This window comes from Castor canadensis, chromosome 10 (genome assembly GCF_047511655.1).
Source record: "Castor canadensis chromosome 10, mCasCan1.hap1v2, whole genome shotgun sequence".
NCBI lineage: Eukaryota > Metazoa > Chordata > Mammalia > Rodentia > Castoridae > Castor > Castor canadensis.
The window spans coordinates 146060180-146076456 of NC_133395.1; the positions used below are offsets into that span (position 1 = coordinate 146060180).

The window sequence follows — 16277 nt, forward strand, 5'->3', positions numbered from 1 at the left end:
AAATGAAATATTATTTTTAGGGTGTGAAAGAAAGAGCATAGTGGTAAGGCCAAGGTTTATCCCCTACACAGGAAATGGAGCCACTGCTTCCTGAACTAGGACAGGGAGATGAAGCAAGAGCGAGCCATGTTTGGGTAGGTAAGTTCTCAGTGCCGGTGGGCATCCTGGATCAGCTGGATGCAGGATGCTTGATTATTAGAGGGCAGTCTGGGCTGGAGACAGGCCTTTGTGGACAACTTTTATGTCCTGGGACATGGGGTGTACTTGGGTGTATGTGGCATGGGTCTGGAGCAAACAAGGGCAGGACCCTTTATGGATTGGCTGCTCAGATACAATTGACTGAGAGACCCAAGTGGACATCACCTATGTCAGAAAGGGGAGGACCATCAGGTGTCATGATGGCTTCCCTGTGACCTTCCTTTTCATCAAGGGGACAAATTTCAATGACTTCCTAACAGCTCCTTCTCCCCAAGTCCTTATAGCATGCTATGTGAGCAGGATGTGGAAAACAATGCAATTGTAGAGCTAAGAAGATCCTTAGGAATGGAACACAGATGTGGACAGCAGATTATGAGAAGCCTATGAGAACTTGACATAAGCACAGCTGTGCCCAGTAATTGTCAGGATGGTTTTGGCATGGCCCCAGCCACAGAAGAGTGCAAAATGCTGCACAGCTGCTTTTCCTAAGTTGTTTAAATCCAGAGAAGTAGGAAGGCAGGTTTCTCTTGTTACAATGTCACACCCCTCCCCAAGAACTGTTGCTCCACCTCCTTGTTTACCACTGGATATAAAAGACTTGCTGAAGGAGAATGTGAGGCTTTTTTGATGGGGAATGGATTGATTGGTTGGTGGCTTGCGAGTGGACTGCCGCAAAATGACGTTGTTGGTACTGAGTTATGCTAGAGATTAGAGGAAACATGGGACAGTGCAAGTCTGAGCACCAAGACTTTAAGAAAGCTAAAGAGAGAACACGGGACAGTGCAAATCTAAGGACTGAGACTTTAAAAGGGAACACGGGACAGTGAAAGTCTGAGGGCAGAGACTTTAAGAGAGATTAAAGAAAACATGGGACAGAACAGGTCTAAGGAAAGAGACTTTAAAGAATAGAAAAGAAGGAAGGTTTTAAAGAAAGACTTTAGAAGTAAGACCTTAAAGAATAGAAAAGAAGCGAAGTAAATGAGGAGAATAATAGAGAAAAGAAGCAACCAGGCTGTTGTGCGTCTCCATCCGAGTGCCCAGCACACCTGGCCCCAGCTTTATGCATGTCTGTCTTCTATCGTTTGTCCTTTCTGCATCTCCCATTCACCCCCCCCATAGGAGTGTGAAAGAGCTCGTTCTACACAGGGACTAAACTTGACTTGCTTTCAAGTTGCTATGGTGATGATGGCTCCTAATCTTGTATTCATAACAGCAGCTTGGGCTTCCTAGCATTCTGTGCACAAGCGTGTTCACTGAGACTCTTTGTGGGTGTCACCTCAGTGAATCTGTACAATGTTTCTGAGATGTACACTCTCAGTACCTTTTTTCCAATGAGTAAACTAAGGCTTAAGAGGGGGTGACTGCCCAAGTCGTGTAGCAAAGGAACTGCACAGTCAAGGTTTTCTTGGAAGCTCTTCCCACGTCCATGTCATTTCCACCACAACACAGAACAAAGACCAACTAGAATTCTTAATGAGTCAAGAGCAGGGTGTGACTGTCAGCTCACGCCTGCCTCCTGTCTGTCCAGGCCTCTCAAAGCCCAGGGAGAATAGCTCCCACTGCACTGAGCTGCATCAGAGCTTCAGCTGCCTCACCTGTAAAACAGGCACAGTGCCACCACTCACCTGGAGGAGAGCTGCAGGGCTTGGCCAGGAGTGGCAGGAAAACAAAGATCTTGCAAGTTATATGGTGTTTCACAAATAGAGTTGTCAGAGCTATTATGATTTCAAAATACTGCCAATCCTCCCACATCTAAACATACACATGCACAAGCATATGCACGCACACACGAAATTGCACTGGGGACCAACAGGCAGAGGGCAGGTGGCAAGGTGGGATAGCTGGTAAGGAATCCTGGCTCAGACATTCTGCCTGGGTAACCTCAAGCACACAGCTTTTTGCTGTGTATCTGCCAGATAGGAATGACAGTGGGCTCCGAGAGCATGTGGGAAGAGCATGTGGAATGGGGCAAGCACATGGTAGGCTATCCTTGGGATGAGTACATGGTGCCATGCAGTGAGCATCTGAGGGCTGCCTTTACGCCTGCTCATGACCAGCTGGCCAGGGCTGGCCCCTTCCCTTAGTGTCTCAAGCAGAACTTTGGGACTGCCTGACTCTACTGCTCAGCAGCCTGGCATGCTGTTTCTGTCACTACCTGAGTAGTGCAGTGGCATTAATAGCCCCCCAGGATGCTGGACAATGATGTGGTTTACCCCACAGCTTAGCCAAAAGGGAGAGCCCTGCTGGATACAGTATTCATGAGCTGGGTATCAAATGCACAGTGAAAGGGGACAGTTTAAGAAGCCCCTTTGCTAGGCAAGGAGTTCTTTTTTAGGGATATAATCATAGTTCCATTCTCCTCCAAGGACTCAGGATTATGGTGCCAATCCCTCTAAATTACCTGGCTGCCTCCTCCAGGACCACCTCCCTCCTTTTCCCTGCTGCCCCCACCAGCACTTGGATCCTTTCCCTTCCCCTCACCCCAGCAGATTTGATAACACCTGGGAACTCCAGTCCCCTCCAGAGGACAAAGGAGGCAATTGTGCCATTGGGCGCCTTTCGACTTGGTCTCACTGTGGTGTAACTGAGCCCCTTGACTTCACCTTGCTTGGGAGGCTCATGGTGCCTCAACATGACCCTCCCCTCCTCGGGATGGTCTCAGAGCCACTGGCTGAATTCTCCTGAATCCTTCCAGGAGAAACTAGATGGCCAGTATTGGAGACCCCCTGGGATGGCTGGAGACCAGGGAGGTGAATGAATTGGCAGCTACCACTGCTGAGGCCTTACTGGGTCCCCTTAATAACACTAAGGTCTGAGCATACTGTGGCTGCTTGCATCCAGGTCAGAGCTGCCCAGTGAGACTCCCTGTACCCAAGGCACTGTCTCACTTGGGAGCTGCCAGCCACATGTGCCTACTGACACTGGAAACATGACTAAGGAAGTGAACTGTTAACCTTATTTATTTGCAGTTCATTTACATGTAATAGACACATATGACTTCTAGTGTCTGTATTGAACAGTTCAACTATAACCACCTTAAATTCATTTAATCATTTAATCATCACATTACTATTATTATTAATATTAGTTATTTAATCATCACTAAGCTATTATCATTGCCCCTATTTCACAGATGGAAAAACAGAGGCACAGAGAGGCAAAGTAACATGCCCAAGGATGCATAGGTAGGAGGCAGCACAGCCAGGATCATGCTCCAGAGCCCATCCCATATACCACAGGCTCTCCTGTAAATGAGAAGGGAAGGCCAGCTATTTCTAATCCCACTGCGTGTAGCCCTTTAATCACTATTTTGAGACACTGGCCTTGGATTCATGTCACCCTATGTCACCAAGAATGTGTCAGGTTCCAGGCTAGGCTCTGGGAAACGCTGAGGTGAATCTCACAATTGCCTAGAAGAACAAAGAGGACCCTTTAGGGGAGAGGATGGGGCTTCCCAGCTTGCTCTTTGTCAGGCTAAGCAATCCCAGAAATGGTGAGCGAGGAGGTGGCCCTGATCTCTCCTCCAGGTTTGGGTGCCTCTGGACATGGCCTTGTCTATGCGTCTCCTGGTCCAGCTCCTCATGACAGCCTAGGTACTCTCACCTGGTGAGAAGGAGGCATGTAGAGTCCCCCTCTAAACATAGCCACCACGTCTCCTCCTGGCCCTGAAGTGAGCTCTCCCAGGCAGAAGATCCCAAATGAGGGGATGCACAGTGTCTGAATGACCATGATCCCCAAATGGCTAGAGAGTGGGGTCTTTGGAGGGGAGAGGGAATAAGGCCTGAGGACTGCAGTCTCTAATTTGCCCATTTCAGAGGATCTGAGAATCTTACAGTAACATTTTGGACTCTCAGTGTGTCAGGATCGGAAGAGGACAGGGCTAAAAGTATTTAAGTCCAAGCCCTCTGGGATGTCAGGATGGCTTAGTGGTTAAGAATTGAACCTTTAGGCAGGTGCTGGTGGCTCACACCTGCAATCCTGACTACCTGGGAGGCTGAAATCAGGAGGATCATGGTTTGAAGCCAGCCTGGGGAGCAAGTTTGTAGGACCCATCTCAGTGGAGAAAGTTGGATGAGGTTGTGTATACCTGTCATCCCAGCTATGGCAGGAAACCTAAAATAGGAGAATTGTGGTCCAGCCTGTCCGGGTAAAACCTGAGACCCTATCTCAAAATAACCAGAGCAAAAAGGACTGAAGGTGTGGGTTAAGTAATAGGGTGCCTGCCTAGCAAATGTGAAACCCTGAGTTCAAACTCTAGTACCATGAAAGTGAAGGAGGGAGGGAGGGAGGAAGGAAAGAAGGAAGGAAGGAAGGGAGGAGGGAAGAAAGAAAGCAGGAAGGAAGGAGGGAAGAAATAAAGCAGGAAGGAAGGGAGAAAGGGAGGGAGTTGAGTCTTCAGCTGGACTGTTTGGGTTTGGTAGCCAGCTGTGTGGTCTTGGGCAATTTTCTTTACCTTTCTGTGCCACCATTCTCACATTTGTAACATGGAGAGGACAGGGAATTCTAATCTGGTGGGAGGTTAGCAGCAATTGTGAGATTAAATTAGGACTGGTAGTGTTAAGGGCTAATATTAGACTCTTACCTATATGTTCCCTCAATCTGCACCAGCTTCTCTTACAGAGGCCTTATACCATTTTCTTTGTCAACTGAATTGACACTTACCTTTTCCCTATACCATCCCATCCCATGAGCCTTGGGCTTGCTGCCCTATCCCCCATCCTTAGGGACCAGGGATAGTGAGAGCCCCCCCAACATTGCTTCCCTCCTGGCTAAACCACTGGGCTCCCTCCAGGGCCAGGGTGTCCAGGCTGGCCAAAGCTGCCTTCTCCATGCATGCTAGATTGGACGTGAAGGGGGCTTTGGGGGCCCGAACACAGTGGAATGCCAGGGACCAGACCCCACAGATTTGGGCACCCAGAGGTGTGTCCTTTCTCCATGGGAAGGGCTGCTTCTGTCCTGCCCTGCTCCCCACCCCATGGCCTCCTTATCTTGTTCTCTTCCTTCTAGGGCACCTCTTCCTTCCGGGTCACATCCACTGCTATCACTGTGGCATCGATAACAGGAGCTTACTGGGCCTTGCCCTCACTGAGTCAGTGGGGAAAAGTGGAAAAACTTCAGGCTTCATGGGTATCTTCTGTCCTTGCCTAGGCCGGCCCTGTTTTGACCTGTCCTCAGTGGCGTCTGCTCCTATCCCGTTCTGGCTTCATCCTTTGGCCCCACATAACTGGCCTGGTCATCCCATTGGGGATCCCCCAATCTCCATCAGGGATGCCAGACCCCACCTTCACCCCTCATCCAGCAAAGTTCCACTGCCTGGTCAGCTACAGGGGGCAGGCAGGAGGAGCCTGAGCTGAGAGCCACTCCTGGGAACCTGCTTCTCTACTTGTTTGGTACAAGTGGCCTTAGCCAGGACCCTCTGGGTCTGGGCTGCAGGTTCCCATTGATACAGTGAGTCTCATAAGGGGAGAGTCTCCAGCTCCAAACAGTTGTACACTTATTCTCCCTGGCCAGGTCCATGGGCTGCTCTCTTCTCAATCACCAGGTTAGACTGTGCTGCCCCAGGTGCCTGGTTACAACAGGGGCCATGACCTAAAATTCACACCTTCTACCAGAGCTCATTCAGAGGGGTCACATAGAACCTTTAGATGTTATGCCAAGTCAGACACAAAAGACAAATACTTTCTGATTCCAGTTCTGTGAGGCCCTCAGAGTCCGTCATGCTCAGAGACTGAGAGTGAATGGTGGCTGGGGCTGTGGGACAGGAAACAGGCGTTGTGTTTGGTGGGGACAGAGTCACAGTTTGGGAGGATGGAAAAGTTCTGGACATGGAAGTGGTTATGATGCACAATATTAGTGCTCCTTGCTCCTAATATCACCAAATTGTGATAAAAAATGTGATTAAACAATGGTTAAAGTGGTAAGTTTTATGTTAAAGATGGCATATTTTGCCACAATTAAAACTAAATAAAAAATTTAGATAAATTTAAAAAAGAAACAAACTTGTTGACTAAAAAATTAATTAAAAGGAGAAGATCTGGACTTAATTTATTTTTATTATTTTGAGACAGGGTTTCATTATGTAGCCCAAGCTGTCCTCAAACTGGTGATCCTCCTACTTCAGCCTCCCTAAGTGCTGAAGGCATGCCCCATTGCAACCAGACACTTAAAACTTTTAGGAAAAAAATAGGGGAAAATCTTCAGCATGTAGGGCTGAGTGAAACAGGCTTAGACAATATCAAAAGCACTATCCATTTGCAAGTTTGAGGCCAGCCTGGGCTATATAGTGCCACCTGTTTCCAAAAAACAAGAAAAACAAATGCGCTATCCCTACAAGAAAAAATTGACCTCACCAAAGTTAAAAACTTTTGCCTCATGAAAGACTATTCATGCTACAGAGTGGGAAAAGATATTCACAAGCCATGTATCTGACAAAAAGCCTAGCATCTGAAATATATGAAAATGTCCACTCTCAACAGTAAAAAAGTACACAACCTAATTAGATTTTGGGCAAAACACACGAACACACTTCCCACTGGGGGATATACAGATAGCAAACCAGCACGTGAAAAGATGTTCAACATCCCTAGTCATTAGAGAATGATTGTTAAAATGGCAAAAATAGACAAAATAGTGATGTCACCAAATGTGAGTGAGGATGTGGGGAAAGTGGATTACTCACACATTGCTGTTGTGAATGGAAAATGGTAAAGCCACTCCTATATTTGGATCTTGAATGTCCCCAAAGGCCATGTATTAAAGTCCCAGTGTGGCACTGTTGGGAGATGGTGAGCTCTTTAGGAGGTAGAGCCTAGTGGGAGGTCTCCAGATCATTGGGGTTGTGCCCTCAAAGACCATAGTGGGACCCCAGTCCCCTTCTCTATATTTTGCCTTCTAGCTAGGAGGTGAGCACTTTTGCTTCACCATGCACTCCCACCAATATGTGCTGCCACAGGCCCAAAGCATGAGGCCAGCCAATCCCAGACTGAACCCTCTGAACTCATGAGCCCGAATCAGCCTGTCTCTGTATAAGTCAATTATCTCGGGTTAATAATGGAAAGCTAACACAGCTGCCATGGAGAACAGTGGAGCACTTTTTATAAAGGTAAACATACAAGTATGTACATTTGCACTCTTGGGCATTTATCCTATAGCACTGGAATTTTATGTTCACATGAAAACCTACACACATGTTCACAACAGCTTTATTTATGATAGTGCAAGCCTGCAAACAGCCCAGATGTCCTTCAGCACAGTGGTTGAATAGACAGCGTGGCATCCATGCCATGAACAGTCACTGAGCAATAAAAAGGAACTGTTGATACACATTACAACTTGGATGAATCTCAGGAACTATGCTGAGTAAGATGATCTCAGAAGTTTATGTCGTGTGCTTTCCATTTGCGTAATCTTAAAAGTGATGATATTAGAAATAGGCAAAGGAGTAGTTTCTGGGAGCAGGGGCAGTTTGCAATGAGGAAGGAGGCCATAGATGTGGGTGTCAAAGGGTGGTGGGTCCTTGTGTTCCCTGCCTCAACTGTGTCAGAATCAGTTTCTCGCTGTGGTATTGTTCTGTGGCTTTGTCAGCTGTTACCATGGGAAAACTGGACAAAGGAAACACAAGGTCCTTCTGTATTCTCACTGCTGGCATGAGAATCTATAATTATCTCAACATAAACTTTGCTTTAAAGTATAAGAAACCTGGGTAAAATTAAATTTGAGATCAATAAGAAATAATTTTTCAGCGTAAGTATGTCCCATAAAATATTTGGGACATAACTTAAAATAAAAATTACATGTTATTTACCTCTAATTTAAATTTAAGAGGGAGTCCTAAATTATACCTGGAAATCTTGCTCCTGAGAAATATTCCTAAGAAAGAACTGACCCTTGTTATTTCATTCATTCACTCAACAAATGTTTCTTTCGCACTTACTTATGTACTGGCACTGTCCAAGGCTCAGGGATACAGCTGTGAACATGGCCATCATATTCACATGTGGTACTTACACCTTGTAGTGGGAGGTGACAGGCAGTAAAGACAGAGAGCTGTGCAAAGAAGGTAATTTCATATGGTGGTATTAAGTGGTAAAAATGCAAAACCTGGGGAGAGAAGTCTGGAAGATCTTCCTGAGAAGGCACCTTGAGAAACCAAAGGAGCTAGCTATGCAAAAAATTAAGGGAAGACTATTTCAGACAGATGCAACAGCACATGCAAAGGCCCTGAGTGATAACAAGCTTGGCCAACTCAGGAATGTGTGGCTGAAGGCTGGTGAACAAGGGAGGGCAGCTGGAGACAAAGTTGGTAGGTAGTGTTCCTAAGAACTATGTCCTCACCACATGTCAGACCTAGAAGACCCCTCTGAGACCAAAGGAAGAAAGCCCCACCATGGATGAATGAGGTTTGCCCACAGGCTGCTCCTAGTCTGCATCCCCCAAGTTCTGGCTTTAGGCTTTGCCATTTTGAAAGCAAGAACCCCCCTCTGTGCCCAGACATGGAGCAGGGATGGAAGGGCATACTGGCCTTGACCCTGCCTGGCCTGGTTAGCTGGCTTCAGGAGAGGAGGGGCCTGGCTCCTCAGACACTTGACATGCCACAGCTGTCCACTCTTTCTGATCAAATATGCAAGTGGCCCTCAGCACGGTGAACAGGGGCTCTGCAAAGCAAGTCTTATCTGGGCCCCTCCCCAGCTGCCAGGGCCTGCATCCCTGCTGTGCCCTGACTCACCAGCCTCCCTGCGGCCAGGCTGGAAATGGGAATCTGCCTCCTGGGAACACCCAGACTAGACGGGGCAGGGCAGGAAGGGACAAGACTGACACCCCAACACCCCTCCATGAGCAAGGCACTGGGCAGGGATTGGGAGGTGACTCTGCACTCAGGAGGAATTCCATCTTCCTGAGCTCACCTCCCTTGGAGCAAGGCACATTCCACCAGGGGCCAGCCCAGTCCCAGCTGGGCCCCCGTCCCCAGGCTGCCTCTTGTGGACTCAGTCACCACACTCCCAGGCTGGAGGCTGATGGCCCTTCCCCCCTGCACTTTACTGTCATGTACAGCAAGGCCTTGACAATCAGCAGTCAGGCTTCATATCATCATTGGGGCTCAGAGACTCCATCCCTGGGTGGGCTGGAGGTCAATTGCTGGGCAATAGCAGAGGTCACCTCTAAGCACAACTTGGACTTCTTTCACCCCAGGGGGACATTTTCAGTGCACTTACAGTGTATGCAGATGTCCTGGGCTCCCCCAGTTCTGGGCACCTACCTGCTGGGTCTTTCCTTCCCACAGGTCCTGTGCACTCCCCTCCCCCCACTTTGCTCCTCCTCCCTACAGTCCTGCAGGGGTCAGGGCCTCAGCCACCAGCTCCTGCTGCTACCTCTTGCTGGCAGCTGCCAGGAAGCTTCTCCTTCTCCAGCCAGGAGCTCTGTCCAAAGTTAAGGATCAGGCACCAGTGGCCTGGCGTTTCCACCTGTAGCCCACCTGAGCTCCCACTCCAGTGTCCAGTAGCATCTTAATTATCCCCTCCAACACCACTCCCCTCTGCCCCATTCCTGGCCCTAGTGAGGAATACCCGCAACCCAAACACAACCTATTATCCTTCCCAAACAGCCTGCCCTGCACCAACCCCTGGATCCCTGCTGACTTTAGACCACCTCAGGGCCCTTGCCTATTCTCCGCTCTGTCCCAGGGAGGCCTGAAACCCACTCACAGCCCATCCTCATCAAGCTCTTTCTAGGGACCTCCAGTATAAGTATAAGGAGGAAGTCTCAGTTCTCAGCCCAGCATTCAAGGTCTTACCACCAGTTACTCCAACCACAGCCACATAGAGCTCCCCCAAATATATTTTTTAGGACTTCATGAGTTTTTAGTTTTGTTTTGTTTTGTTGAGGTATGGATGTGAGTATGTGTGTGTGTGCGCACGCGTGCACCAGGGATCGAACCCAGGACTTAGGCATGCATGCACTCTACCACTCTTCCTGCTTCTGGCTGAACGGCCCTCTTCCTTCTCACCACCTTGCTCACCCAGAGGATTCTTTCTTATCCTTCAGAGCCCTACTAAAAGATCCCTTCTTGGCCAGGTGTGGTGGCTCACTTCTGTAATCCCAGTTACTCAGGAAGCAGACATTAGGAGAGTCCTGGTCTAAGGCAGCCTAGGCAAAACGTTTGAGAGATCCCATGTCTAGAAACAAGCTAGCCATGGTAGTGTGCTTGTTGTCCTGGCTGTGGGAGATGTAAATGGGAAGACTGTGGTCTAAGGTTGGCCCTGGCAGGAAACTCAAGACCCTATCTGAAAAGCAACAAAAGCAGAAGGGTCAGTGGCATGGTTCAAGTGGTAGAGAGCCTGCCTAGCAAGCTCAAGACCCTGAGTTCAGCCTTTTCCTTTTAGCAATCTGCAGATGCCCTGCATAGGAAACCACTCCTGCTCTGCCTCTTCTGCACCTTCTGAATCACATTTCTCCTGGCTGTGTAGCTTGGACTTAACAATCTTAGCCCTTCTTATCTAACTCTCACTTGACTGGCTTGAGGGCATGAACCATGGTAGTTCACTTCCCTGCTGTCAGAAAGACTGGAAAGAAATGATTCAAAGCCAAAAAGACTGCCATACAGGGATTTCAATTCAAAGCTTCTGACTCCTCTCCCTCCTAACCAAAGATCCTGTGATTCCAAACCACCTGCTGGGGCAAGAACCTGATGGTTTACCTTCCCAAGCTGAGCAGACTGTGACTTCAATCCAGAAGTATCATGGCCCTAAAATGCCAATGGAAGGACTGCACCTCTCAAATCAGTCCTGTTCAGAAGGTGTCTGTGGCACCCTTGCTGTCTTCCTTACTTGCTGCCCACCATGGCAGAGAGGGACTCAGGGAAATGGAAAGCCTGCCCAGCCAGCAGTGGTGCCCAGCCTCTCCAGCACATGGCCACGTCTGTCCACCATGGCCTGGCTCTGTCTGAGCTTGGACCCCTGTGGAAGACCCATGAGCACGGATGTCCTGCACTGACTCCCCCTCCTCTGCCAGGTGAGACAGCCTGTGCAGCCCCTTGGGGCCTGCAGAAGGCGCGTGTGGACCTCCTCCTGGCTTCCCTGCCCCCTTTTCTCTCTCACCAGCTGCTGACAAGCCCCAGAGCCTGTGGTCAGGTTGAGTCTTGTCTCCTTGCAACAGGAGTGAGGCAGCAAGTGATAAACACAGTTGTGATCCTTTCCAAGACACTCCGCCAGGAGCTGTGGTGGGCCAGCCCCTTTTCTCCCTAACTTCACACGCTCAGCACCCATGGCAGCCTGGTTTGTGTGTATAGGTGTGTGTGTGTGGGTAATTCTGGAGGGCACCCTGAAGGATCCTGGGGGGCTCAGTTGACAGATGGGGAAACTGAGGTCTATCTATCTATACCAAGAGGGTATAGAGCTTACATCAGCCAGTGGCTAACGTGGCTCCTGCCCCAGCATATCTACATCTGGACCCTTGGGATGCCCTGCAGCAGGATCAGGTCCTCTGGGGGAGGCTGGGAGCCACTTCCTCTTATGCTCTGGCTCAGCTGTGTGGCCTTGCTCTGGTTGCCCGAGAGCTGGTTGGTTTTTCCTCTGGACTTCCATTTCTACGAAAAGATCAGACTGCTGTTGCTCCAGCCTTTCCCCATGGACCCTGAGGAGTCCCCAGTCCACCTCTTGCTCAGAAAATTGTATTGGCTCTGGTTGAACTACTTTTCCAGGAAGCCACCCCAAGGGTCCTCCCTAGGCACAGCGGGGCTGGGTAGGTAAGGGAGTATCCATCCCTTCTGCTTAGCAAGATCATGTCAGGTCTGACCTGCTGCCACCCCATCTTGTCCTGGTCCTCTCTCTGGCTCCTCAGTCTGTCTCTGTGCCTTCTGCCCTTTCAGAAGAAGTTCTTCCCCAGAATAATCAGTGATCTCTGCACAAGATACTCATCTTCCACCCCATATACATTTATAGAGTGCCCACTGTATGCAAAGTGTAGGAACAGCTGTGCCTGAGACACCTGGAGTTGCTGTCCTTATCAAGCTTACTGTTTGGGGGTGAGAGAAAGCCATGGAAAAAGGCACCACCTGAGAACCAAGAAGGAAGCTTCTCTGAGTGAGATATCATGGCTAAAACTTGGGCAATGAGGAGAAGACAGCTGCAGGAAGGTCTGGGCAGAATGCAGAGTTCACTCCTTGGCCAGAGCCTATGCAGAGCCCCCAAGCCTGGGAGGGGTGGGAGGTGGTGGAGCTCTATGGAGAAGCATTTGTGAGGCAGAGGAACAGAGAGGGGTGGCTTGGTACCTGCTGGGGTAGATAACAGGACATGTGGAGCCACCACCAGGAACCATAAGCACATCTGCAGGAGGTTGGGGGAAGCAGCAGTTGGAAGGAACCTGTGCAGAGCCATGGTGAACCAGGAGCACAGGCCCCATCCACGGGGTCCTGATCAGGCACCAGCCCATTTTAGCCATGTGAGCATTTGGGCCCAGGTGGCCTGGCTCCCCACTAAGGTGTTCATGCTCCCCAACACCTTGCTCACAGGACAGACTCCCATATGACACTCCCCCTGCCGTGTGCAACTTGGAATCATACCTGCCCTGGACTGAGCACTAAACGTGCTGCAGAATGAGTGCTTCCTGCCTTAGCCCCCTACCCTCCTCACCTTCTGCCCCGAGAATGCAGGAATGAATGGCAGAGCCCAGTCTGAGCCCAGGCTGACCACCCAGCCTTGCTCTGACCACCACACAACAGCCACAGTCACATGTGCAGCATGCAAAGAATGTGAATGCTGCAGCCAGATGCACTGGGTTTGAATTCTGACTTCGCTTATTAACTGGGAGACCCATGGCACATGACTTAGCTCTCTGTGCTTCACTTTCCTCACCTGTAAAAGGAGGAGGGGATGATACCACCTCCTGGGGATGTTGTGACATCCAGAACAAAACTCTGAACACTCATTGTTGTCACCCAAGGTCAAATGGGCAGCTGGTGGCCCATATTTGGCTAGTATATGCATGTGTTTGGGCCCCCAAGATAATCTTTGATTTTTGCTTTTCCTATTTTTAAAGACCCGTTTAAATACAAGGGATTGCACATGAAAATCGGAGACTAAACTCAGTCTAGCCACCCTAGGTCTCTACCTGGGGCACTGCCTGTGACAGGCAGCACTGACCTGGGTGCCCCAGGGTACCTGCCAAGCTGCCAGTGCTTGAGTACTCCCTGAGATGGATAGTCATCCTATGATTGCTACCATGGTCTTTTTCTTGATGACTCCATAGCTGGTCCTCACACTGCTGTTTCTCAGTGGCTGTGGCTGGCCCTCACACTGGCATGGTCTGTCTCCCTGTGATGCCTCTACCCTACAGACCCTTGCCCTGTGCTCTGCTTCTACTGCCCTTGAACAGCCAGCCCCACGGAAACATGCTAGGATATCACTGGCTCTCTTCTAAGCTGGGTGCAGAACCCAGAGGACCCGAAGGGGCAATAAAGAGGGAACAGTCTCTTTCTTTATTTTGAGCTCCAGATCTTGGTCAAGGTGACCAAGAATAGGTTAGCTGCTCTGGCAGCTGATCCATGTGGATGACTCCTATTGAACTCACTCGAGCCCTTCCTCCCAGTCAGAGTTCTGGACAGTGACTTTGTACTCCAGGATAAGAGTTCACAGATGTCCCTCTTACCATCTTGCTGAGTGACATCCAAATCATTTTCATGTAGATTCAGTTTTTCAACTTTTCTAGTAACCGACAAGCTTCATGCCAAACACACATCCTGACCAGCAGCAAGTCAATGCTAGTTGAGCAGAATGCAGCTAAGAGCAGAGCCCTGTGTCTCATCACCAGATACCCACACCAGCCATCCCTAACAAACTGTTTTACAGCATCTGTGCAAGAGCCGCCCGGCTCCCTCCCTGGCTGCCTACCTTTCGGCCTGCCTCGTTATTGTGTAAGTTCATGAGAGTTCGGGCATTCTGCTTGATCTCTCGGGCATCCACAAAGACTTTGGCGAAGCCGATGCCGTAGCGGATGTCGGCAGAGCAGCCACCCCACTTCCAGCCCTCGTCCCGGTGGTACTGGCCTTGCTTCTCCTTGTCGCAGCCGCAGTCGCTCAGGTTGCCCTGGGTACAGGCAGCTGTGATGGCGTGGGCCACGCCGGCAGCAATGATGGCATAGGTGAAGGCAGCCTCCCGGCTCCCTGAGAGGGCAGAAGAGTGGAGAGAGCTTTGTAGAGCTGACTGTGGGGACCCTTGGCCCAGGGCATCTCCAGAGAAGGCTGGGCCTTGCTCAGGAGACAGTGCAGTGACCCCAACAGGCCAACCAAGTGTCTACTTCTTGAATGCCCAGGAAGCCCCATCTTGGGGTGGTGATCGTGCCCCAGCCATTTGGTCCCCATCCCTTGGGAGTCAGCTGAGCAAGAGGGAGTCAGGCACAGGTGAATGGTTGCCCAGGTTCAGGAAAGCCAAATTAGGGGACATTCTAGCCCATTTCCACCCATTGTGCTTTCCTGGGCACATTGGCTATGGCCACGTCTCCTGCACATGTGTACAGCACTCCCCCTAAGCCATGCCTCTGTCTCCTCGGCTATAAAACAGGACATTCCAATAGCACCTTTCTCACAGCAGTGTTGGAGAGCAATGGCTCATCTGCCCAAAGCTCCTGACCTGTGCATGACTATAGCACCTGCCTGACACAGTAGCTCTTGCTCTTGTGGTCATTGTTACTATTGCTGTGTGTCACTTGTCTTAGATGTGGCCCCTCTCTAGATTGCAAGCATCCCTGGTGGAGGTGGAGGGTTTCTCAGCCACGCAACTACAGGAGAGAATCCTAGGTGGGTGTCATGTGCTGTTGCCACTTAGACTTTTAGCTTCTCTGGACCTCAGTCTCCCATCTGAAAAACGGAATCAAGAGCTGTGTCTATTGCACAGAGAGAAGATCAACTGAGACTCTCTGTGGAAACCCGGCATGTGGGATTGGCCTTAAAAGATCACTGGTGGTTGCTCTCAGAGCCTGGAGTACTGGGTCTCTAGGAAGGCACCTGGAGGAAGAAGCCCCAGCCCAGGGCAGATGCCTGGGATGGAGCTGAACAGGCAGTTAGGGGCTAGAGGAAGTGCTTCATGGGCTGGGATCTAGAATGAGGCAACCTTCTAGTGGCTTGGAGTCTCAGGTCTCACTGTCCCACGCACAGGAAGACCTTTCTCCTGCCTACCTCCTTGTCTGCCTCATGGCTGGGTCACCAGGGATGCCCTGTAAGCATCCCTGGTGGAGGTAGAGGGTTTCTGAGCCACAGAAGTGCAGGAGAGAATCCTGGGTGGATGCTATGTGCTGTTGCCACCTAGACTTTTAGTTTCTCTAAAGCTCCCTCCAGGCTGCTTAGACAGAGACAAACTGTCCCACACTAGCACTGCTAGTCCTGTCTAGACTGTGTTCCTATGGCAGGGCAGACTTTGCTCTGGAATTCATGCCTAGGGCATCCCTGTTAACACCAGGGCTGAGGATACCTGGGTTCACATCCTAGCCCTTCTCTTTCCAGAGCCTCAGTCTCCTTGTTTATGAAACATGAATAATGCTGTGCGTACCCAACAGGAGTCACTGAGAAGGGCAAGGAGAGAGAGTACCTGAAATGCTTAGTCTGGTGCCTAGCTTAACAAAAGTCCCCAAACTAGGTCCTCAGGGGAATGGAGCCTCTGTCCTTCCTCTCAACTGCACCTCAATCTCTGGAAACTGCGAAGGGCACTATTTGAGCACCTGTTGAGTCCCCAATTCTGTATTTACCATTTTCTTGGTATTATAAAACATCTGTGTGTAGCCTGTGCCAACAGGGCCAGGCACAGAGCCCCATGGGTGCCAGGAGACCCTAGCACAGGCTACACTTCTGGCATGGCAATGAAACCTGTTGATACTTTTATTACATGAAACCAGGAATTCTATGTAAGACCTAGCAATGCCTGGCAGGGCTCACAAGGGGACAAGGGAACCAGTGAGGTCATGTGTTGTAGACAGAACGTGCAACAGAGCAGATAGGAACAGAATGTGGCCGTCCTGATGCTGTTGGGCTCCACAAAGGTGGGAGCTTTCTGGTTAAGGCCTGCAAAGCAGGACCAGGCCTTGAGCCCCACCTG

At 50.0% G+C, this 16277-nt stretch overlaps 1 protein-coding gene across 1 annotated transcript in view; it reads right to left on the bottom strand.

Moving 5' to 3' along the window:
• Positions 1-16277, bottom strand: part of Wnt7a (Wnt family member 7A) — a 55725-nt gene that overhangs the window by 21768 nt on the left and 17680 nt on the right. Inside the window, exon 3 of the mRNA XM_074044564.1 lies at positions 14082-14353. Coding sequence (XP_073900665.1) covers positions 14082-14353 — 272 coding nt within the window. The remainder of the gene's footprint in view (positions 1-14081; positions 14354-16277) is intronic.